At 39.2% G+C, this 23,819-nt stretch overlaps 1 protein-coding gene across 1 annotated transcript in view; it reads right to left on the bottom strand.

Moving 5' to 3' along the window:
- Nucleotides 1–23,819, bottom strand: part of SLC35F1 (solute carrier family 35 member F1) — a 101,796-nt gene that overhangs the window by 35,393 nt on the left and 42,584 nt on the right. The window contains exon 4 of the mRNA XM_027900645.1: nt 11,925–12,052. Within this exon, the coding sequence (XP_027756446.1) occupies nt 11,925–12,052 (128 nt within the window). The remainder of the gene's footprint in view (nt 1–11,924; nt 12,053–23,819) is intronic.

Below are 23,819 nucleotides of genomic sequence, written 5' to 3'. Positions count from 1 at the left end.
CACTCCATCTGGTCCTCACCTCTGGTGATTAATAGACAAGGACTGAGGGCAGTTTTCCTGCAGTCTAGACATATGTTTTACTTCAGTCACTTCAGTCCACATAGTAGGAATGTTTCGTTACACACAAGTTGACCAGATTTATTAAATCTGGCCATATAAATCAAGGGTTTTCTGCATGCAGCATGCCTATGAAAAATCTGCCTCCTGTGGGGAATGTTAATTCTGTGAAAATAGAGTTCCATATGCCTCAGAAGGGAAAAAAAACACCCCAAAAACCACAATGACATCTTGTCTGCAGTGCAAGAAACTCAATCTTCTTGCCAACGGACCCTTGGAATGAGCTTTCTCAAAGAAGTGGTGTGAAACATCATCTTTAATCATGTAGTTGTTTGTTCTTTTCCTGAGACATCCAGCACTAAACCCAGAGTACCTGTGACAAAAAAATAAATGCACCGAATGTTTGTGAGAGGACCTTGATATTTTCAAATTAAAATATATTTTAGAAACTAGCACTAGGTCACCTGGAAACAAAAATCCAAGTTAAGAAACATCCAAAGAAGCTTGACTTTAATACCACTTCCTAAAAGATTACAGCTAATTAGGAGTAGTGATTCTGTGGACTAATAACGGGATTTAACAAACTGTGCAGGATACACTACTGTTCAGTGCCAATTGATATAGCATGGACCAGAGCTATATGTTCGCATCTTCCTCCTAGTGACAATTTCTGGAACTATCAAAGGATGAGACTGTTTCCATAATTCTGGAAAACTACTCCAGACATTGCTACCTTGATTTTAGGTGATGGAATTTGATTTTTCTTTCCTTTAGGTCTGTTACATTGTTACTTGCTTTCTCAGTGTGATTTACTACTAATGACACTGTTATTAAATAAAGATCACATCCCTTTTAACTTCTTTGACCGTCCATGCATAATTTGAAGAGAGAAAGATTTTTGTAAGATTTAAAGAATTTTATTGCTTAGAAAACTATTTTTTACATGAGAGATACCTATTTAATAAATATTACATCTGTTAATTCAAAATAAGCAAAAATATAAAAGTCAATTTTTGGACTAAGGATAATTTCCCTGAAAACTCATTTGAAAAACAAGAGTGTGCAGTGGAAACCCATCCATTTCAAAGATTTTCCAGACAGTGAGAGGTAGAAGCCTTCAGAAGGTAACCAGTTCAGCAGTGGGACCATGCTGCTCTTGGGAGGCTCGAGCAGTCACCTCGCCAGCACAGTGCTGCATTGATAACATTCACTGCACATTTCTCAAGCATGAGGATTTTTGCACTTTGCCAGCACAGCCTTAGCACACATCCGAGGGAAGTGCACTCTTCAGTGTAACCTATGGGATGTGGACACAGCTCAGCACCTACCCTCTCAATCCACACTCATGTCATCATGCCTGAACTAGCTGCATGTCTGCTCTTTAGCAGCTGCCCCGGCACACAATGCACCCATCATCTCTGCTGAAGACAGAGGGAAGGTGGTACCAAACAGCGAGGGGTCAGGTATTCCTTATGCTGCTCCTAGCTGTCCCTGATGGTTTGAATGATTCCCTCCCATTCCCTCCCATTCCCTCCCATCCCATTCCCTCACAATCTAGCACTGAGCAGGTGAGCTTAACTCACCATTTTCTGACATCACCACAGTTTTCCATTACTTAAAGTGTGGCTATAAAGAAGATGGAGGCTCTTTCTTTAACAGAAGTCACATGGAGAATCATAGAACCATAAAATTATGGAATGGTGGGGACTGGAAGTGACCTTGAAGATCATCCAGTTCCAAACCCCCGGCCATGGGCAAAGACAGCTTTAACTTGACCAGCCTGCTCAAAGCCCCATCCAACCTGGCCTTGAACACTACCAGGGATGGGGCATCCACAGCTTCTCTGGCCAACCCATTCCAGTTCCTCACCACCCTCACAGGGAAGAATTTCTTCCTAGTGTCTGATGTAAACCTTCATTCTTTCAGTTTGTTCAAAGCCATTGCCCCTTGTACATGCTATTGCAATAAGTCCCTCTCCAGATCTCTCATAAGCCCCTTTAGTTACTGAAAGGATGCTACAGGGTGACCCCAGATCTTCTGCAGACTGAACAATCCCAGTTCTCTCAGCCTTTTCTCATGGAAGCTGTGTTTCATCCCTCTAATCATCTGGGCTTGCTTCAACAAGTCTATGTGCTTCCTGTGCTGGGGCCCCCAGAGCTGGATGCAGTACTCCAGGTGGGGTCTCACAAGAGCACAGTAGGGGGAAGAAAAGCAGCAGTGGGTACAAGTTGCACTGGGAGAGGTTTCATTTCAATAGAGGAAGAATTTTTTTTATACAGGGAACAATCAATCATTGAAACAAACTCCCCATGGATGTCATAGAGTCCCCATCACCAGAGGTTTTCAAGATGTGATTGGACAGAGTGCCACATAATCTCATCCTTGCTCCTTTTCCCACAAAAAGTTGGACCAGGCTGGAGGTCTCCTCAGAGCTGAACAGTTCTATGAGTATAAATTGTTTAAGGAGTTTAAAAGTTGCTTGTATTGCAGTGTGTGTACTTTAATACACAAATTCCCTCTTCTAGAGGCAGATTTTGGAAATACCTCTAATTCTCTAAATATTTTAACATAGCTGTGCTTTCAAGTATGTGAATCTGTATCTTTTAAACACTAACATGAAAGGATGCATGAACAGAATGTGTCACAAATAAACAATGCTGATAACAGCTAGAAAACACCTCTTTGGGGCTGGCAGTCCAAAGTCTAGTCCACAAATTGCTGTCTGGAATGCTGCAGCACCAATAGATACAAAGATGAAATGTTCACTGACATTATACAGTTCTTCAATTGTGCTTAATTTATACCTATACTTAAACAATGGGATAGACAGAAATAAATTAGGTTACAACAATACAAGCAATCAGATAACTTAGTACATATTGCTTAACTCTTTTTCAGGTATTGCTTTACATTTCATTTCTCATGGACTAAATTTTCTCAGCCTTTGTTTTTTCCTCAGATAAACCTGTATAATAGAAGAAAAAACGCATGTGTATTTTACAGACAAAAGATGTGAAATTGCATCTGCAATAAGGTGCTTTTTTGGTGATTTTTTTTGTCTTTTTTTTTCTTGTTTGCTATGAGTTATTTCAGCTAATTTAAAAATATTACACCTAATTGCAATTTTTCTAACTATAAAGCTTTTGGAGTAACAAAGATGGATTATCCATAGCTTGAATTTCATTTGAAGTACATAAAGCTCAGTTGTTTATCAATATTTCTCGAAGAATAATCTTTGATATTTTCCTTCATTTTAATTGTGTATTCAAAAGGTGCTGCCTATACCCTGTCTTTAAGTTAAATTAATGAGTGATCTGATTTTAATCAACATTCCTGTTAATCACAGGAGTTATTAGATCTCACTAACCTAATAGCATATTTTCTATGTTGCCATTGGGTGGTGCAGACCATGTTCTCTGATGCTTTCTGCGGTCACATCTCTGAATAAGGAGGCTTTAGAAGGCAGGATACAAAAATATGTAGTCTATGGATATACTGTCCTACAGAATTTTTTTTCTATTATAAGAATATTATGTTTTTGTAGAGATTGAAGATTATTGACTCTAAAAGATACCACACTGAATCTAAGACTGTCAATGAAACACAATATTGAAATCTATTTCCTCTGATTACTCATTTGTTAAATTATGTTGACTTTATTACACTTGTGAATTGTAGACAAATGCCATCTTGCTAACGGTAAATATCTAGTCTCTGGTCTCACAAATTCAGTATGTGTTTGCAAATCTATAGCACGAATGTGCTGTTAGTCATTGGAAAGGAGAGCTGGCAAGCTTTAGAAGAAAGATCTGTGATATAGAGGGTGAACTGCTGATCTGCAGCAATATCAAAAAGAAAAAAGCTGGTCAGCAAACTCCCTATGGGAACAGCTGAGCAGAATCTTCCTTTTTAAATATTCATTGGATTCCTCCCCTCCCAAGTTATAAGCCTTTTTTTTTTTCACATTAAGGGTTTCTCATTAGTGTGCTGCCCTCCAGCAAAGTATGCGAAGAATCAGCTGCACCCTCTACTTAGCCTATTCTCCAGGGCAGAGGGATCAGTAAAATCAGTGTCCTATCCATCAAACATTGTATGGTAAAATACACATGACGGCTACAGAACTTCAGCATGTAACCAGGAAATTTTAACACAACAGCAAGTGTTGTATCCAGTAAGAGACACACCTGCTGTCATTTTCTTTGTTCTTTCAAAGGAAGGAAGGGTTTGCTGCCCTTCCAAGGGCTTTTTCTCTTCCAGTTTTCACACCACCTTCACAATATCAAACACACTTGATTCAACTGTACACAAGCAGACAAGATGTGAACCCTCACAGAGATGGCTGCCAGCTGCCAGGGGAGATGTGTGGCAGTTATGCTGCCCTGTGACTGAAATCTTTTACAGGATAGGTTTGGATGCTGGCAGCATCTCTGACTGGGTTATTTCAAGCAATTCAAATAAAAAAAGGAGCACTGTTTTTACCTTTCATGTTTCTATTTGCTACCTCATCACAACATAGCCACTTTCTTGCATAGTTTTTATATTATCACAAAATTAATGTAAAACCATTAATTTTTCATTCAGTCAAAATGGAAGGTACTTCGGGCAGTGATACTGGTGAAAGAATCCGTTAGTTGATGTCATTTGTATAAAAAAAATGTAAAAATGTTTATTTCCACGATATAGAAGAAACAAAAGCCAGAAGACTGCTCCCAGTCTGAAGTCTCTTTAAATCAGCCTTTTGCCCACAAGATCACTATTTCTTCCTTGATGCTTCTAGAACTGTCCCTATCAGTTTCTTTCATCTGTTCTCAGTATTTTCTTCTTCCCTGTGGACAAGGAAACTCACTCAAAACTTTGACTAATGAAAGACCTTCACTTCATCTGACCTGCACGTATCAGAACCTGAGATGAGGATTATCACAGCTTCAGCTTTCTGTCTACCTAGAAGAAATTTAGAAGCTTCTTGAAGTTATGTTAAATAAAAGGTGGTGGCTACATGCAACCCACAGTTCCTCTGCTGCCAACTCACTACACAAGGACATGCTTTACTACCAGCAGGAGTAATCACAACTTGATTTTTATAAAAAGAAGACAACTCTTCAACATCTTGTCTCAATACATGAACTCCAGCAGTGCTTATACAGAATATGTTCAAATACCAGGAAGACTTACTAACAGACTGACCATAGAAATGGTCTTTAATTAACTTCTTCCTCTGATTTTACATACCACTGTCAGAAAAAGACCATTCTAACCCAGCTCTTCTCTGCAGAAAAAAAAAACCAAACTATTTTCTGTTTTGCTTCTAAGTAAATTGAGTGGATAAGGGCTTGGGAGACCATTTTCTCAAGGTTACTCATTAAAAACTTCACATCACCAGCTGCTGTAAGCTATGCAGGGGATTAGATCCTGGTCTAGGAAAAATCATGGATGTCTCCTGCAGAATAACCTCTCCTTCTGCATGCCACCTCTCAGAATATGCAAAGTGGGAATAGAATGCCAAAATCTCTGCTGTTGTAATGGGCACAGCTCCACTGACTTTAATGAGATTTTGCATATTTATGTTAGTAAAAAGTTTGGCTCTCGGTGAATTTTGCCAGTACGGGCAGGAACTCTGGATACTGGGAGCTCTGCTTATTCCAAAGCCACATACAGAGAATGCAGATACTGTAAGGGTTGGCTGGCACAGTGCAGGTATGGAACACAGCAAAAAGACAACCATAACTCAAGGTGTGATAGTAAATCAGATACAAGACACACAGCATGACCCCTCACAGTATAAATGTACAGTATGCAACACTTCTGCAAAATGATGATCTGCAAACTTTAGTAACGTTGCACTATTTCCTCATGGCCCTGATGCAGATCAGGAAAGTATGGTCAATCTTAACTTCACAGGAGGAGACGAGGAAGGTAAGGAGTGGAATTAATCTCTGCTTTTGAGATATTTCACATTAGCAACCACTGGACAAGGCGGATCAACAACTTCAATATTGCACATTACCTGCTCCCTGCCTCCCAGATTAGCCTCAAAATTATCTCAAATCTTCTGCCTCCATGTACATTGAGTCCTCAGGGACCAAGAACAAAGTAAAGTCTATTGCCATCCAGCTCCTATAATAAGCACTTACTGCTGACTCCGTTCCTTTTCTGGTGGGAGTTGTTGAGATATGAAAACTTCCAGAGGTAATTGGAAGTATGATGTACTGCTGAGCCTCATAGTGATCTAAGAGTAACTGAGAACATCAGCATGATAGTCTTATTGTCTGTCTCCTGGTTTCTATAAATCCCAGCTTTTACTACCTTTGTTTTCATCATGCCAATCAAACACTTGATTGCCCAAGGAATAAATTACCAGATTAATCAGTATTTTAGAGCATAGCTCTCTCTTTGACAGTGCCTTATTTCTTGTGACATCGTATCCGTATTCTACAATACTACTAGGTAAACTATTGAAGAAATAATCCAGATTTCTATTATGTCATAACATAGAAAAAAGGAGAACATCACCTCTAGCCTTGTGCAATGCAACAGTGTCATATACAGATGGATAGAACACTGTATTGCAGCATGGAGAGTTAATTAATGTGGGGAAAATGGGGAGAAGGGAAAGGACAGTCTGCCTCAAAACTCAGCCTGGTGTGATGAGAAAGCACTTAACTGGCAGCAAAGGTTACAAATGTTAGTATTGTAACAGGCCTAGTGGAAGACATTATGGACTTGGTAGGATGTATGTGTGTGGTACACTGTAAATGCAGTACAGGCAAGTTGAAGTCAAAACATAATTTCAGGGAAATTTAATATCTAGATCTAAATGGACTGCAATAACTGCAATAACTTCAGAATCTTTTAATTCCCTCTGGGGGAACTAATTTTATCTGCTGTGTAAAAGGTGTCTCTAACAGTATTTGAAACATTCTTCTTGAGTAGTTATTAAACCTTCCACAGGCTGACACCAGGGTTGTTTTAAAACCCATTAGGATAAATATGAGAAACAGTCCTGAAAGTTAAGTACATAGGCTCAGATGCTAGCGTACAAGTGAGTGTTTAGTATACTTTCTGTACCTGCTAGAGATGACTTGCAAGAAGACTGTAAAATCTACTACAAGTTAGAATAATACACGAAAGAGAAAATAAAGATTATTTTGCATCTGGGAATCAGAACACATATGTCTGATAGGATTAAGTGTGACTGATCTCTTGTACTTCTTGAAATACATGGCTTTATATATCAAATGGGTTCATCAACAAACTACTATGCCTTTTACCTGGTATACTCAGTTTTTTAAATGTATCCTCTGTGGAACAGTCTTCAGCTACTAGCCTGAGCATTTGCCTGGCTGTTGGAAGCTTGAGTTTCAATCCCCTTAGCTGAGATGGAGTTAAGTCAAGCCCTTTCTGTGGGCCACTGCTTTAAAATGTGTGACTTTATGCAACGTGTAGGTCCACCCTTGCAATTTAGAAAGCATTAGAAGCTTTCTGCAAGCACTTGAGGCATGCTAAGGTCGTATCTAAAAAATTGAGCTCACTGGGGTACTTTAGTGCAGGAATACTTAGCTTTTGAATTTTAAAATGGAGGCGGGTATTTAGGCATTTATTTCCATCAGTACAAAATCCCTCTGGGCATGCAAAGAAACAGAACTTAAAGCTACCAAAGAAGAAAAAGCAACCTGATATGTTCAAACACATGTTTTCATTACCCAGGATCGTGCTCTGAGCATCAGGTTTGTACATATAAACCAATGGATGTGAGATGTCCATGACATTTTAGATATCTAGACAACTAGGTGTGGATTTCTTGGATTGTTCCATTAAATCTAGTTGTCCCTGGATTGCACTGTCAGTACCTAAAGGGTACCTTGGATTTTACCCTTAGCAATCGATCTACACCTATAACTGAAACATAAATAGTGCATTGGTTTTTAATCTAGTTTTTATGTCACCTAATTTATAAGGGAGGTATTTTAATTGTTTGTTGGTTTTTTCTTTTTTTAAGAGAAAAATTATGTGTTTCTAGGCCTCACAGTACTTTGCTTTCATCTTATTATGAAGCTGAGTGCCACATTCTCAGACAGTAATTATAGAGTATTTGAATTATAGAGGATTTGAAATAATCAGAAGCAAGTCCAAAAGTAAAGGTTAGGTACCATATTCATCTCTGATTTATGCTTATGTGTTCTCCCTGTGACTCTGAAGGCATGCAGTGAAAGACATATAGGAAGGTTTATTAGAAAATTCTGGTTTTATAGATCAAATCCAAAACAAAATCTTGAAGTAAAATATAGGAAAAACTTGTGTGGGAAAAAGTGTGGAAAAGTAGCCCACCATTTTCAGTCTTTTCCTGGAACCATGATGAGATAATACCAAATATATAAAAAAAAATGGAGTATAAACTAGAAACTCTGACAGTCCCAAGAGTTTAAAGCTACTTGGCAAACAAGGCTGTTGAACGCTTCGAGATTTTTGGTGAAGCTGAACTCAAGGCAACTGCAATACAGGTATGTTTTACCGTTAAACATTGGTATTTTGCTGGGACCAGTGTAATGGTTTTTGCCTAAAAGCACCACAAGCACAGTACAGGTGCATGTTGGTTTTGCGAGACAGAGCAGAGATGTCATGTGGAAAAAAAATATATATGCTCTAAAACTGATTTTCTACTGAAATGATCCATGTACCACCATATCACCACTATAAAAATACCTCAAGACTTCTCATTTACTGAAGTGACAATTTCAAAAACTCTTGTATTTTCCCCATCAAAAAATCCTTGACGTACAACCTGTTGAGTATAAAATCCCCCAGAATTGACTTGAAGGGCTTAATTCTCAGCCAATGTATACACCGGCATAGTTCCCACAGCCTTCAAAGTCATGCTGATTTGTGGTAGGTAGCAACAGTTTTGTGGGTCTCAGTTCTGAAAGGATTTGAACATTTCTTGCTATGTGTTAGCAAGCATTTATGGCCTCACAGGTAGTGCTCCTGCAGGATGAGGCCCTTCAGGAGATGCTCTTGGGGGAGTGGTCCCATTTGCTGCTTCTTCAGAAATCAGATTCTAGAAAAAGCTTGCTTTTTTCATCTTCTGATTTCCATTTCTTCAGTCTTCATTCCATACCATGACACACTTCGACCATCGCTGAATAATCCCCTGAGCTGCTTCTGTTTCATCTTTAAGTGAAATAGGGTGTTTGGCTGCATTTCAGAGAATGTGTCATTTGATTCAACATCTTAATGCATTACCTCATACTTGCCCCATTCTCACCATATCTTGGGGCTTGTCACTTAGAAGTGACTCATTCATATTAAGGCATGAAGTGAATTTAAAACGCAGCAGGTATTCTCAGTCACTCCACATGTATCTGAGCAGTCAAGGACAACTATGGGAAAAGGTGACACTTATTTATTCCATGCCTGGAAAAAAGCTTGACGGCATTTAAGATTCTACCTCTTCCTTCTTTCAAGTTACATGGGAAAGAGACCTGAACACTGTTGTAATCTTTATGTGGAAGAGGTCTAAAAATGGACATGACGCTGTATGTGCCCTCGGAGAGTTCCAATGCACCATTCCTCTCTCTCTCAGTCTAAAAGGAGAATATGGATGATTTCAGCTAACAAATTCCCTGTCAAGGCACAGGCAATGCCCTTGAACTCTTCTGCCTGCTTCCTCATCACACTGTGGCTTTTGATCTCTTACACTAAAGGTCATGCTCACTGCATTGCTGGTATTAGGGTCTGCATCTACCGGAATTGGTGTTTCATGGGTCTGGCCAGATGAACCTCTGATATGTGCTCGTTGGTGGCTTTGCTCAGTCCACTATTTCTACATACTGTGAGTGAATCAGGCTAAAGAAGCAATTCAGTTTGCTTTTCTCTTTGAGGCTTTTAGTGGGTATAAAATCAGACAGTGTGATGTTTATGTGGATTTACACTTTATACTAAGTAATCTGATCTGAAAAAGTGTTAAAAGCAATATTACATTGTCTAGACCTGTTTCAAAGGATTCTCAAAATCAGATTCTGATGGTAGAAGCACTTGAGAATATTTAGCATATTCATAACCTCATATTCAAATTACTTGAATTCACAGTTTTTGCTTCTTGACTTCTATTTTTGCTTCTTGTTCAGCTAAATCAGCTCAGTATTTTCCCATATCACTTTTCAACTATGGAAGAAATATATTCTTAACTAGCTCTGATTCTGCTCCTTTATTTTATTGTCTCTAATGCAAACTTCAGGCAAGTAAGGTGTAAAATACACTGAATATACCTAGTGTTACCCTATATTTAAAGATAATGTGAAGAAGTAGTAGGTTTGTTTTAGAACAAGTAGCAATGAAGTATGCAATGATTTCCCAAGACAGACAACTTCCAGTCTCTGAAAATGTTTCTATTATTCACTTCTTCACTTAAACTGGAAGAATCCTTTTGTGTTTCTATATAAAATATCCAGGTTGGAACTTTGGAGAAATCACCACCCTAGTTTTTGTTCACTGCACATAACATTTTTTAATGGAGCACACTTTGTGATAGCTACAATTAAGTTGTTATATAACATAACACATCCAAAGGCTTGCATTAAAATAAGACTTCTTCACCATAATACATTCATTTTACTTAATGACAACTTTTGCACTCTGATCTAACTATGGAATCCTAAACATCCTCTATTTGGTTTGGTTGGCAAGGCTGTGGTAGCGGTGGGGGCTACAGTGGTGGCTTCTCTAAGAAGTGGCTAGAAGCTTCCCCTCGTCCAACAGAGCCAATGCCAGTGGTCTCCAAAATGGACCCACTTCTGGCCAAGGCTGAGCCCATCAACAATGGTGGTAGCACATCTGGGATAACACAGTTAAGCAAGGGGGGAAAAAAAGCAACTCAGTGCAACAGAAAGTACAGAAACTCCAGAAGAGAGAAGTATGTGAGAACAATGGCCCTGAAGACACCAAGTGAAGAAAAGAGAGAGGAAGTGCTCCAGGTGCCAGAGCAGATTCCCCTGCAGATAATGGTGTGGAAGCTGTGCCCCTGCAGCCCATGGAGGTGCATGGGGGAGCAGAGATCCACCTGCAGTCCATGGAGGACCCCACACTGCAGCAGGTGGGTGTCCAAAGGAGGCTGTGACCCTGCGGGAAGCCTGTGTTGGATCAGGCTCCTGGTAGGACCTGTGGACCCGTGGAGAGAGAAGCCCACACTGGAGCAGGTTTGCTGACAGGACTTGTGACCCCTGTGGGGACCCACACTGGAGCAGCCTATACTGAAGGACTGCAGCCCATGGAAGGGACACAATTAGTTTGTGAAGAACTGCAGTGGGAAGGACTCACATCGGAGAAGCTGATGGAGAAATTCTCCCATAGAAGGGACCTCATGCTGGAGCAGGGGAAGAATGACTATAACTTGACTGGTAATAAATTAAACTCATTTTTCCCAAGTTTTGAGTCTGTTTTGGCTTTGATGGTAACTGGTGAGTGATCTCTCACTGTCCTCATCTCGAACCACAAGCCTTTCCTTATAATCTGTCTTCCCTGTCCAGCTGAGTAGGGGAGTGCTAGAGCAGCTTTGGTGGGCACCTGGCTTTCAGTTAGGGTCAACCCACCACACACGTTTTGGAATCACATCAAATTATGGGATCCTAAAAGAAATGCTGATGTTTTTTCCAAGTACAACAAAAAGTGAGAAAAACATTTCAGGTAACCTGAAAATATTTCCTTAAAGGACCAAATTATGTAGATAATGCCAAAAAATAGTCAAATAGGAAAAAATGTGTCACACAAAAGACAGAGGCAGCAGTTAGCTATTAGTTCACTCAAACCAATGGATACTACATCAGTAACCCCATGGGACCTTTTATCTTAAAAGGGAAAATCCTTTTAGTCCTTACCTGTACACTGGTAAGAGTGGTGTATTGATAAGCTTTGACTACCAGGTAATTGGCTTCTATATCTATTATGCCCAGGATCATGTACTTCCACCATCTCCTTTTCAAAATTGCCAGCAAATTCTCTTCTCCTGTGGTAATAAACAAGAAGAATTATGTAAGAGTTAGGTTTACACGCCCAAAATACATATCTGTTGAATAGAAAATTATCTAGATCTCTCACATTTACACTAAGCAGCTGAAAAGCACCACTTATAAAGAGATACTGCAGGGAGGTGAAAGCTAACACACCCTATTTGTATAGCAGATGTTAGAAGAGCCTGCCTGGCAAAGTAATATATCAGACAGATACTTCACTTAAGATGTACACACCACCAAGAAAAACAAGTGCAGCTTGAGCAGACTGGATATATGCTCTCACTTTTAGTTTTTTATATAGAGACACATATCTGTATATACAAAATGTTAAATAATAGAGCGGTTTATAACACACGTTTACACTTTCCATACACACTGGTAGACGTTGTGTGTTGCACACATGATGCAACAGGATTTTGCCAGAGTGGAAGATTGCCAGTATTTGTAAATAAGATGGAATAATAAACCAGGAGAGTAACAGTATCACATTTGGGCCTATTACAGATCCTCTTTCAAGGATGGCTGTTCTGATCCTAGAGGTTCAAAGTATCAGACTTGTTTAGAGAAAGGCTGCACTGAGATAGCTTTTCTGTGACAGGTTGCTCTGCTCCCAGGATCGATTTCTGAGGTAGGCAGGTTCGCTGCCTTCTATGGGAACCCTGTCAATCAGCAGTACTTAATCTTCACCACGTAAAGACTGAGAGTACAATACAGCCTGCAGATCAAACCCACACCTTTCAAAAGGTCAAAGCATTCCTCATGCTAGGCTAGTGATTATTATTGTTCACTGTTCAAAAGAAAACAGCTTATTAGCAAGGGTGGGCAAACCTGTAACTTATTTGCATTACAGTAAGCTCCAAACATGATGAGACACCACTGTGAAAGGGGATGGACTGTGACTGAACACAGTATGACTGGAGGTCTTTCTGAGTCTGTAGCTTAAAAAGGGATCTAAGTGGGGTCGACTTGTACTGCCAAAGTACCACAAACAGTATTTGAACTGTCTTGAAAGTTTTAAAGAAAACCCTACCAGCTGGAGATTTGTTCATGTTGCCGTAGCCTTTCTACATGCCTGTGGTCATCAAAATGAGTGGTGGAAAATACAGGAGAAATGGAACATTATTGTCAGTTCCCACCAAAACTTGCTTAGGCTTCCCAAGTCTCCTTCATTTTCCTTCATAACAAGTGTGTTCATGCTCTTGTTCAAATAGGCCTGGTAATATATGGGCTGCCATGGCCGAAACAGCAGGCTCTCTATAGCACAGGTATCTCAGATCTTATAGATTTAAACATAGAAAAACAGATAATTACTTCAGAAGTTATTTCAGAAATCTTAGGTGTTAAATCTCAGCCCAGTTGAATGACTTGAATCAGTCCTGAACAAAGCATCTGAATGCCCTGAACAAAGCATCTGAATCATTTCATATTTTTTCATTAACAGATGCTCACATATACACACTTCCAGTGGGATATTATTAGACAACAACCTAATTATTTGTTGCAGTGACAATAACATCAAGTGCAAAACTGTAAACACTAAAAAGTCTTCCTTCCCTTTCCTCCTTCTCTTCCCTCCTTGCATCCCTCCCTTCTCTTCTTCTCTTTCTCTCTCTTTTACTTTCTTTCTCTCAGTAAATAGCAGAAAAATAACAGAAACAAGGTGGTGAGTATGTTAATATGTAAGACACTGAATACAGAGTAAGTACATTCAATCATACCACATTTCCCTGTTACACAACAGGAGAACTCATGAGAAAGAAAATCCCATCTTTCAGAAGTGAATTATGACTACATCTATGTTCTTTTATGATAATCTAAGCATGCAGAAAGAGGAATACTTTGAATCTTGTTATCTTGTTTTTTTAAATTTATTTAGGGAGGTATTTTCAGAAAAAGCATTTGAGATTAGATGTCCTAATTCCTACGAAAGTCAGTGTAAACCACACAGATAGATCCTTTACAGGTATTTAAACTCTATCTCAATTTTTTATGCTGCCCAGACAGTGCTTTTAAAACATCAACTGGAAAACATCAAAGGTGTGGTTAACATTTCAGAGTGATTTTTCATTTTAATTGTAAAGAGAAAGTTAAAAAAACAAAGACATCAAGCTGCAGTCTTTCTTTGAACAGTAAAAATCCCACCTGAATCTGTTTTTGTTACAGCAGGACCTTGATGGTACCTACAAAAGCAGAAAGAAGCAGCAGGCTCAAGAACTGCACTGGGAAGAGGTTATCCTAGCAAGGACTATGGAAACAACTTAAGGACTCTTGGTGCCTTTGGTTTGCCAGTGCTTTCTTCAATTTCCAACCACAGATCACCGTACTGCTCAGATGTGGCCATTTAAGTTAGCTTTAAAAATAAATGTATAGCTGTGACTTCAGGCTAATGAGTATAGTTAATGTTTCCAGGAATGGAAGTTAAATATTCTACAGTTTCAACTGACATACACAGGTCCCTCTTTTGCTTTCTCAGTCCTTTCTTTGTCAATGGCAAAAATTTAGTAACTTATCTTTGATACAGAGCTCTGAGATATTCCAAACTGTAAAAGATCAATTTCAGCTGAGAAGGCTGGGCAGAGTAAAATGCAACACCAAAAAGAATTTATGCAGGCACTGTACAGCTCTGAAGAACACTGTTTAGCTTCACAGCAAGTGTCTTTGTTTTGCCCAGTAGAAAGCAGAATATGTATAGACATTCAGCATGACAGAAATAAACTAGAAAATTTATTCCTGGAAAAAATACCTTGTGCAGGACATCCATCTTTTTCAGTGGAACACATTTCATCTTTGCTTCCACTCCCTTCCTGCATCTCCTGCCTGTCTGAGAGTAAGAAAGGTCTGGTTTCTGACCAGGGTCCCTCCATCCACATTATTATTACTGTTTATCATTAACATATCAGTTGTGCAGATCTACAAGCTTTAGCAAAATTGATGATCTCCAGCTGAGGTTATATCTGAGCTGATCACAAGTGGTGTTCACCACAGCTCAGTACTGGGGTCAGTTCTGTTTAATATGTTTATCAATAATCTGGACAAGGGGATCAAGTGCACCCTCAGTCAGTCTGCAGACAAGACCAAGTGGAAAGAAGGTTGTAGTTATAGTGAGATGGGGGTTGGTCTCTTCTCCCAGATTACAAGAGATAGGACAAGAGGAAATGGCCTCAAGTTGTGCCAGGAAAGGCTTAGATTGGTCATTGGGAAAAATTTCTTCATGGAAAGGGTTGTCAAGCATTGGAACAGGCTGCTCAGGGAAGTGGTGGAGTCCCATCCCTGGAGGGATTTAAACAGTGTGCAGATGTGGCACTTAGAGACATGGTTTAGGGTGGACTTGGCAGTGCTGGGTCAGTGGTTGGACTCAATGATTTTAAAGGTCTTTTCCAACCTTAACAATTCTCTGATGCTACAAAACCAAAACATTTTTAACATTGTTAATCTGGGGACTGGTATTTTTTAACTGCTCTCTATTTGTTTGGCACTGCCACCACAACTCATAGAAGGGAACGAATCACTTTTAAAATGGGAGACTTTCTGTGGGGATAGGTACAAGGAAGATTATCATCTGCAGTGACTGTTAATCCAGTGCTATGGACAAAGCAAGGAAGAGGCAGGTGGAGTTCTGGTTTTGACATGTGAAATAAAGCCACCATATTCAAATGTCCCATTTTTTCAAAAGTGACCCTGTAGAAGGCAGCAGCATAAGACAACGTGGAGACGGTGTGGAGCTGCCAGCAGCACAGGACCTCTGAAAGCAATCACAGATGGCAGGCATTCTTAGTGAATCAGACAACAAAGAGAAGTGAAATGGGAGTTGAGGAGACAAGTGGGAAGCCTTGACTTAACTCTGAAAGACTAAAAGGAGAAGCAGAGGCAATCAAGAGCTCCATTCAAGGGCCTACATCCTGAATAGAAATAAACATTACCTTTCCATAAAAAACAACCAGGGGAACAAAACCATCACACTTAACTAAAAACAAAAAGATACAATCTGGAGTTTTTTTATTTCCCTTTATGACTACTCAAAGCAAACTAATTCATGACTTTTGAGGTGTAAGCATTGTAGGCCAGAAGGACTAAATGTAGATGCTTGTATCTGAACTAGCTGGTAAGACATTTTAAAGCTTTTTTTTTTAACCTGAATTGTTTAGAATGACATACTATGTTTTAAAATAAACATCTTTCCCACTGAATGTCAAAGCAAGCGAGATTATGTCAGATCACGTGTTTTTGTTATTATCACAATAGGTCTGTGACTAAGCCTTCCAGCCAGTCACATAAACAAATATTAAACCATAAGGTGTGCTGGTTAGCTTAGGGGCAACATTTCCAGTGAGCCAAAGAACATACTGATGTCAGTGAACATGCACTTATGTGAGTGCACAGAGTAATGCCATCTGTCATCTTTTGATGGAGATCCCCTTTCAGAAAACAAACCCCTAACTTCTGTCAGCGCTTGAGCTTTTGAAAATGTGAGTCTTCATACTCAGTCTAATCCAAAGGTAATGTAGATTTAAAAGCAAATTGCCTGTTGAGAATGTTTGAGATTCAGAAGTCTAACATACGGTTCATAAAGAGAAATCCTCTCTTTGCTCTTTCTAGAATGATAGGTTTAAGTTTTACATTTTTTACTAATTTTGCAGTGAGACACACACTTAACAGTTACATATAGAGGAGTTCCCAGTGTTGGAAAAAAAGCTACAGCTTCGCATTTCCTGGCTCAAATTAAAAATCAACAAATAAGCTGCTTTGTAGAAGAGATGGTTTTACATCATGTAATAGGGATTTACCCCTGGGGGGTTACAAAATTAAAAATAAATTAGAGAGAAAATTAAAAGAGGCTTTAGCTGTGCAGTGTCTACCAAAAATACATATATACATGTGCAAAAACCTTTTCACATTCACCCACATAGTGGCAGAGGTACAATAAAAAACCCCAACAGCCATTAAGACAGCAAATTCCCAATTATTTGTGTATGGGCTTGATATACAGGTAGAATAACAGCACTACTAGACCAGAAAATAAGCATATTGCTTCTCTTTCATCCACTGCAGTCTCTCTCTTTTAATTCAGATGACAACTTGCTATTTAGATCAAGATCATCAAAGGGGCTGTGCTCTCCTTACAGTTTAGCAGAGAGATCTAAATAAGTGCAGGAGTCTTGCAAGGGGGAAGCCAGCCTGGAGAGGAAGGGCTGCCAGGTATGCTGGTCCTTCCTAGCCTCTCACAGGAGTGCCAGAGTCAAGTGCTATGTGGTAAAGAAGCAAAAGTCTCACTCTCACAGAGGATGAAGATTATATCAGGATTTATTTTTTACCTGTTCTATTTGAAAAAGAACCAAAAATCAAGATGACAGGACAATTGCTTATATTTCATTTTCACCCATTATAATGAGTCTAGCAAATATACCAGTACCTTCACCAATACCAATATTGCTTCTCTGCTGACTCTGTAGTCACCCAGTCCTGCTGCAGGGCCAGGGAAAGGAGGTAGTCATATGGGGTAATGTCATGTAGGGGGAACACAGACCTCTGTATTACAAAGCCAAAAGTATCACATGGCTGAACAATAAAACTTTGCTTGGCCAAGCTGCTGGTTCAGGAGACTGTAAGCCTGTTGCAGAAGGCTTTCAGCTCTCCACAAAAGCTCAAAAGAACGGTCCTCCCTCTTCTATGTGACTTTAAATTCTCTGCCCCCAAATGGTTTCTTATTTCCTCACATCCACCTGTATTACTGATGACTACTTTATGGTAATACTGTTGCTTAAAGGCAAAACACCACCACTGCTTAATTATTTACACAATAGAGAAAATGTTCTCTTACAGGAATGCTCCTCCAGCATTCTACCATGAGGCTGCGGGGCTTCCTGCTGTGTGTGCTGAAGCAAACCTGCAACAGGTGGTGCTGCTGTGCAGGGACTCAGGAGGAGAAGGCAGAAAAACCTCCCTAAGGGCGAGCTACACCGTGGCAACTCGTTTTCACCTTCTTAAGAAGCAGAATTTACTTACCAGTCACAGTACTTAACAGTATTAATCAGTTTTGAAGGGGTTTGAAGGGGTTCTATTTATTTCCATTTATTTTCATTGTCTGTAGTCTTCAATATTTACCTACTATACTAACATTCATTTGGCTGGCACTCCATAAAAATGTACTTTATATAACCTTTGATCTCCAGATTATCCACAAAACGAAGGTAACGTTTGTATCCTCTCTGTCTGCTACTTCTGTCATTTTAATACTCCCCTTTTTTATAATATACTGAGCCTATTAACATGACATAACAGCTTTCCAGTTAGTAAATTATAAGCTCATCTAAAGTGCTTAGACTTGTTATTTCCTTTTAGAGATTTTGCAGATCAGTCTGTTGTGAACCTGGATGCAAATCATAATAGTTGAAGTCAGATCTAGGAATCTGAACATGCATTTTCACAAAACATGAAAGGATTAACTTCTGGTGCCTGGACTTTGATCCAGCCTAAGCTCTGTGGTCAGATCTGATTATGTTCAGTTGTCTTCTTATTTCATGAGATTACTGGTCATATAATTGAGTTTTAGGGATAAATTACAACTAAAACTGCACAAATAAAGTAGTTGGTGATTTTACTCATGTCTCAGTTTCTCTCCTGCCTGCCCGCAACATTACATACAATTTTTCCCTTGGTGGCAGACACAATGCTGGGTGTTACTGCCACGGGTTACTGCAAGGAACAGTCCATGTCAAGAATCATGTAAGACCTGAAGAAAGCTTGGAACAGTGCACTGTTTCATAAAACAGACCTCCAAACTCCCAGCCCTTTAAAATGTCAAGATAAAAGACACTGTGATGTTTCCAGTACAAAATTTTTTCATTCAAGTTGGTTTATCTCCCACACTAAACTTAGGTAAGCACCTTTCCTAAAATGGCAGACTGTGTCCTGGCAGAAGCACTTGCACCTCTGTGATGCAGAGAGACATGTGCACCCCGAGAAGGTGGAGCCTTCCTTCAGATCTGAGATTTGGTTATGTCTTTCTGCATGAAATTTTCAAAATTGATTTCTGTTCTACAATACTCTCAGATTTAAGGTACTTCTGAGCTTATACTGTAGTCTGCCAGCTTTTGGAGTTAAATCTGACTCACTCTAATACAGAACTACTTCAAAACAGGCCGCTGGACAGATTATCATTATAGGTTGCTTCTAACTGAAATGTTCTTGCCTTGCCTTGCCTTTTTTCTTTCCTATCCTGTTCTAAAACAATCCTATTCATTTCAGTCTGTAAGCTCTGCAGTTAGGTTCTTTTTCATTGCTTATCCTATTTTATCTAATATGAAGCTACTTACAGCAATACAAAGGTTTTCAGAAAAAAAAGAAATCTCATTTTCAAATAGAGTACTAGAGTGTTAGTCAAATTCAAGAAATATGTACGTATCTCTGTATATCATTTATAAATGTATAATTTCCATGAATAATTTATCCTTCCAAGTAATCTTGAGCATGTTAATCGTATTCACATGACTTATTTAAAATCAAATAATCTTAAAAGAAATAATGTTCATTGTTTAAGGCACAGGAATCAGTGAGGTGCGTGAGCTTGCTTTTTTTTTTTTTGCCTTTCATCGACTCAGAACAAAAAGTTGGTCCAGCTACCTCCCTACTCTGTGACAATTTTTCCCCACAGACATATATGAATAATGAATTATCTACTTGTTATTCATGATTCCTATAAATTTTATTCCCCAAAGCATGAGATTTAACTGAGATAGCAAAAAAAAAAAAGACACAATGCAAATTGTCATTACTATTAACCATCCACAGATAAAGCAGACCCAACTGAAGCTGAATATTGATGCTTGTCTTTAAAAGACAGTAAGAAAAGAATAAGGAAGCCAAGGAATGTGTATCTTTCTCTACTCCCCATCAGTAATGTTTGAACACACTGATCCAATTTAAATTTAATCTGGCAGAGGGCAAAGATATTACTTCCTACAGATTTATTGTGAATAGTTAACTGAGCAGAAGAGAGAAAACCTAACATTGACACCAGTAAGTATAGCTTGGAGGTACACACACTACTTATTAGACACCAGAGTCTGGACTCTGCATCTTCTTATACACCAGCTCATTCAACACAAGCCATAAATCCCTAAGATATCAGGCAGTGCCGGTTCTCGGGACTCACCAAATTACTACCCAGTAGCAGGGGCTGGCATGAAATACAAGCAGTGACTAAGATGGTAGTACTACTAAGAGGAAAAGGCTCTTGGTGAATAACTGAAAATGGGAGTGTTGTCTCTTGTGGTACATACACACTCCACTACTCTGAAAATTCTTGTTAGTTTAGCAACAAATTAATTAACATTTAAAAGGGCATTTTAAAGTAGAGTAAGATGGGAAGCTGATGCTAAAGAAGCAGAATTAACACTTCACCTGGAGTCAATAGTGTTAACCAAAAATACGTGAAATCCTAATACCCAGCACTATTTCATGTCACTGCCCAAGGCCAAGGGGAAAGCTGAACAGTTCCATATACATTAGGGCTGGCTGGCTCAAGATAAGTATGACTTCACAGATTCTCCATGATCTCTAGAGGTATTTCAGTATTCTTCTGTCTTAAAAGTCTACAAACTTGCACTAAATCCTCTTGGAGCATCTATTTGTGGTACAGCTACGGGAAAAGCTAGGAGAGTCATCCACCTTCTGGAACTTTCTTCATACCACTGTTGGTGAACTGCAATGAAGCTTGCTAAACTTCCAAATGAAACATTAAATATTATCTCTGGAGAAATATAAAAGCTTTGGGAACTTCTCATCATCTTGGTGAAAAGCCTTGCATCAGAACAATCACAGATTATTCAAGAAGTGCCACTAATTACACATGAAGCAGAAAATGTATGAGCTGCCACTCATTAAAGCAATTGTGAGGCCAGTCCAGGTCTCCAAGGTGACCAACAGCAGACACCCAAGAGAAGCATGCAAGACACACCACCCATTGTGGCTTCTGCATTGTTGGCCACAGCATGAGCACCCTGTTTTATGCAGGGCAGTAATTCCAAAAGGCATGAGTAAATCCAGTCAAGAATAAAGAAAATGAGCACATAAAAATATGTGAAACACAATGGCTTCAAATAACACCCAGAGCTAGGGCATTCTGTAATTTGCCCGTTTCATGATTCTTTCAGGAGTCATACACACCAGAAATCTTTATGTTGCATCTATAATGATCAAAACTACTCAAAAAACCCACTGTTTATATCCTTTGCAGCATGATACTGGAGTATGTTACCAAAGGCATAAAATATAATTTGAACCATACTAATTAATGGACGTTAAATCATCGCATAGGTACTCTGTCAGCTAGATATCTATGGGAAATTCTGCAGAACAAACCAGTTATTTGTTACCACAGAATCCTGAATGAGTTACCCAGAATGACCACTAAGATTAGACACGATGCCAGATATATTTTTAGACTATGAGTTTATTGGAGCAGGTGATATTTTGTTGCATACCTGTTGTGTCCCTTAAACAACAGGGTCGCAATGGGATGCCTGCAGATTTAGCAGCATTAGTATCAGTTAAACAAATCACCCTCATACATTCATATATCTACATAAAGGAGCAAGCAATCTGGGAGGCAACAGGAATGATGGAGAGCAGCCCTCCATCCTATGTAGTCATTGGGCTGCACTTCTTTCCTCTGGAGCTGGCAGAACTGGGCTAAAAAACTTTGCAATGGGGTCAAGTCTGTAGCATTTCTGACAAGAAAAGTACATGATTCAAACTCCATAAAAAGACAATTCTTAGGTTTGTGAAACACCTCTAACAGCTGCATAGCCAGAGCATCATTTTTTTTGTGTACTTTTTTGCCATCTTTCACAAGCATCGTGGTGAGGACCAGCACACAAGTGCAGTCATATCCAGAAAGGTGGTGAGCTGTGAAAGTTGATGCAATACAGTTCAGGCATTGTTTTGCTCTAGATAGAACATTAAATGGTAATTAAATGCTCAGTGCATACCAGTTTACTGGCAGTAAATTGGTCAAAGCAGCTTTGTATCAGGGACTGAGCCTCACCTGATCTTGTTTTTGAACAAAATAATGAGTGGAATACAAAGTGAAAATCAAGACCTACAGACAAAGGAAATGTTGTGTCCCTGCCTAGTGTAGTCTTGAAGTCTGAAAAATACAGAATCTAATTACTGTAGCTGTGCAACTGAAATAATGAGGAGATTGAGAGTAGTACTGGTAAGAAGTTAAATGATATGCTTAGCAAGCTCGAGGTCGGCAGTCCTCTAAAAGTCTGGCAAAAGAGTATCTGCAGTGTGATATACAAATAGAGAGATATTCCATCAGGGCTCTTATAACCTGAATTATGCATCTATTGCTACTGATGACTGGAGATTGGGCACATGCCTAAGATATTGAAAGAGTAATTAACTGATGATAACATGTATTATCTTTCCATGGAGGAAAGTGATAGCTAATAAAAGTGATAGAGAAAGCTGGGATCTCATCAAATATATACAATAAAGTGGAGTTTAGATCCTCAGGTATCCTAAAGTAGGAGAGCTAATGCCAGTGTGCTGCTGCTTAATCAGTGAAAGACTAGTATTACACTTGCTACTCGGTATCCTACAGTAATAAGAGAAACTCCAGTAATTAATCCAGAAACTGAACTGTGCATCTTGGAAAAACTAAACACAGTTTTAGGAAGAGTTGGTTTTAGAGGCAGAATCTGGAGCCAGCACATGAGCTGGTACTTCCCAGAAAGGTGGTTTGGTATCCCCACTGGGGTCCAGTCCCAGAAAAGCTAGCTGTTTTGGGAAGGCAAAAAGAGAGCAGTGGAGGAGGCAGCTGCTGGAAGAAGCAGCCAATACTCCCATTTTTGCTTCAAGGTAAAGGCAAGTAGATCATAATGATATATTAAGATAACTCCTGAAATAATCAGCACTTGTCTGTCATCTCTGGAAATGTCAGTCACTTTCTGCACACTGTTCTGTAATGTGTGCTACTGACTCATACAGTGCTCAGCAGGGTGCATTGAAACTCCCACTTCTCCTCACCAAGAATTCCATAGAATGTGCACCTGAAAACACTGAGGAGAGGTATGAAAACTGGACAAAGCAGCTGTGAGTAATGACTGCTCCTCTCTTGATCCTGGCTAATCACCAGAAAGCTTTAAACGTCTCCAGCAATAAAAAAAGCGGTGATACTCACAATGAGCAACCTTACTATAAAAAAGTGGTTCCTTCAAATGAATCCTGATTTGTAAGCAAATTGCCGAATACCTCACTGGCATTTATATGACTGTCTTGCTGTGTTTTACAGGTATTGACACAGTGGCATTTTCACACCACTGAGAAGCAGAACCTAACTAGAAATATGCCAGATTCATTTATAGGAGAGGAAATATTAACTTATTAGGAAGATATTCTGGCTGATAACTGCAACATTGATTTCTATAATATGAAACTGAAGGGCTAGAAGAAGAGGAACTTGCATCATGTGCAATTAACTTCTGAGCAGAAATTCATCAACCGATGAGGTAAGCTAAACATTAATGCATGAATTATGATCACATATCACAGCTACAGGATCTCCCCTTACACATCCAGCTGGTTACTTACATCCTAACAAAACATTTAGCATCTTGCCATCTATCATTTTATTCAGAAGGACATCTTTCTGTGTTTGCAAGCATGCATATCTGACTCAGACACTACTGATATCCTTTGAAATCAATCCAGTTTTGCAAGAGTCATCATTTTTCTCCCTTTTCCTCATTCCAC

Source organism: Empidonax traillii, unplaced genomic scaffold (genome assembly GCF_003031625.1).
Source record: "Empidonax traillii isolate 1590-97213 ecotype Southwest subspecies unplaced genomic scaffold, ASM303162v1 scaffold744:size612752, whole genome shotgun sequence".
Taxonomy (NCBI): domain Eukaryota; kingdom Metazoa; phylum Chordata; class Aves; order Passeriformes; family Tyrannidae; genus Empidonax; species Empidonax traillii.
This window is presented reverse-complemented; position numbering and strand designations above follow the sequence as displayed.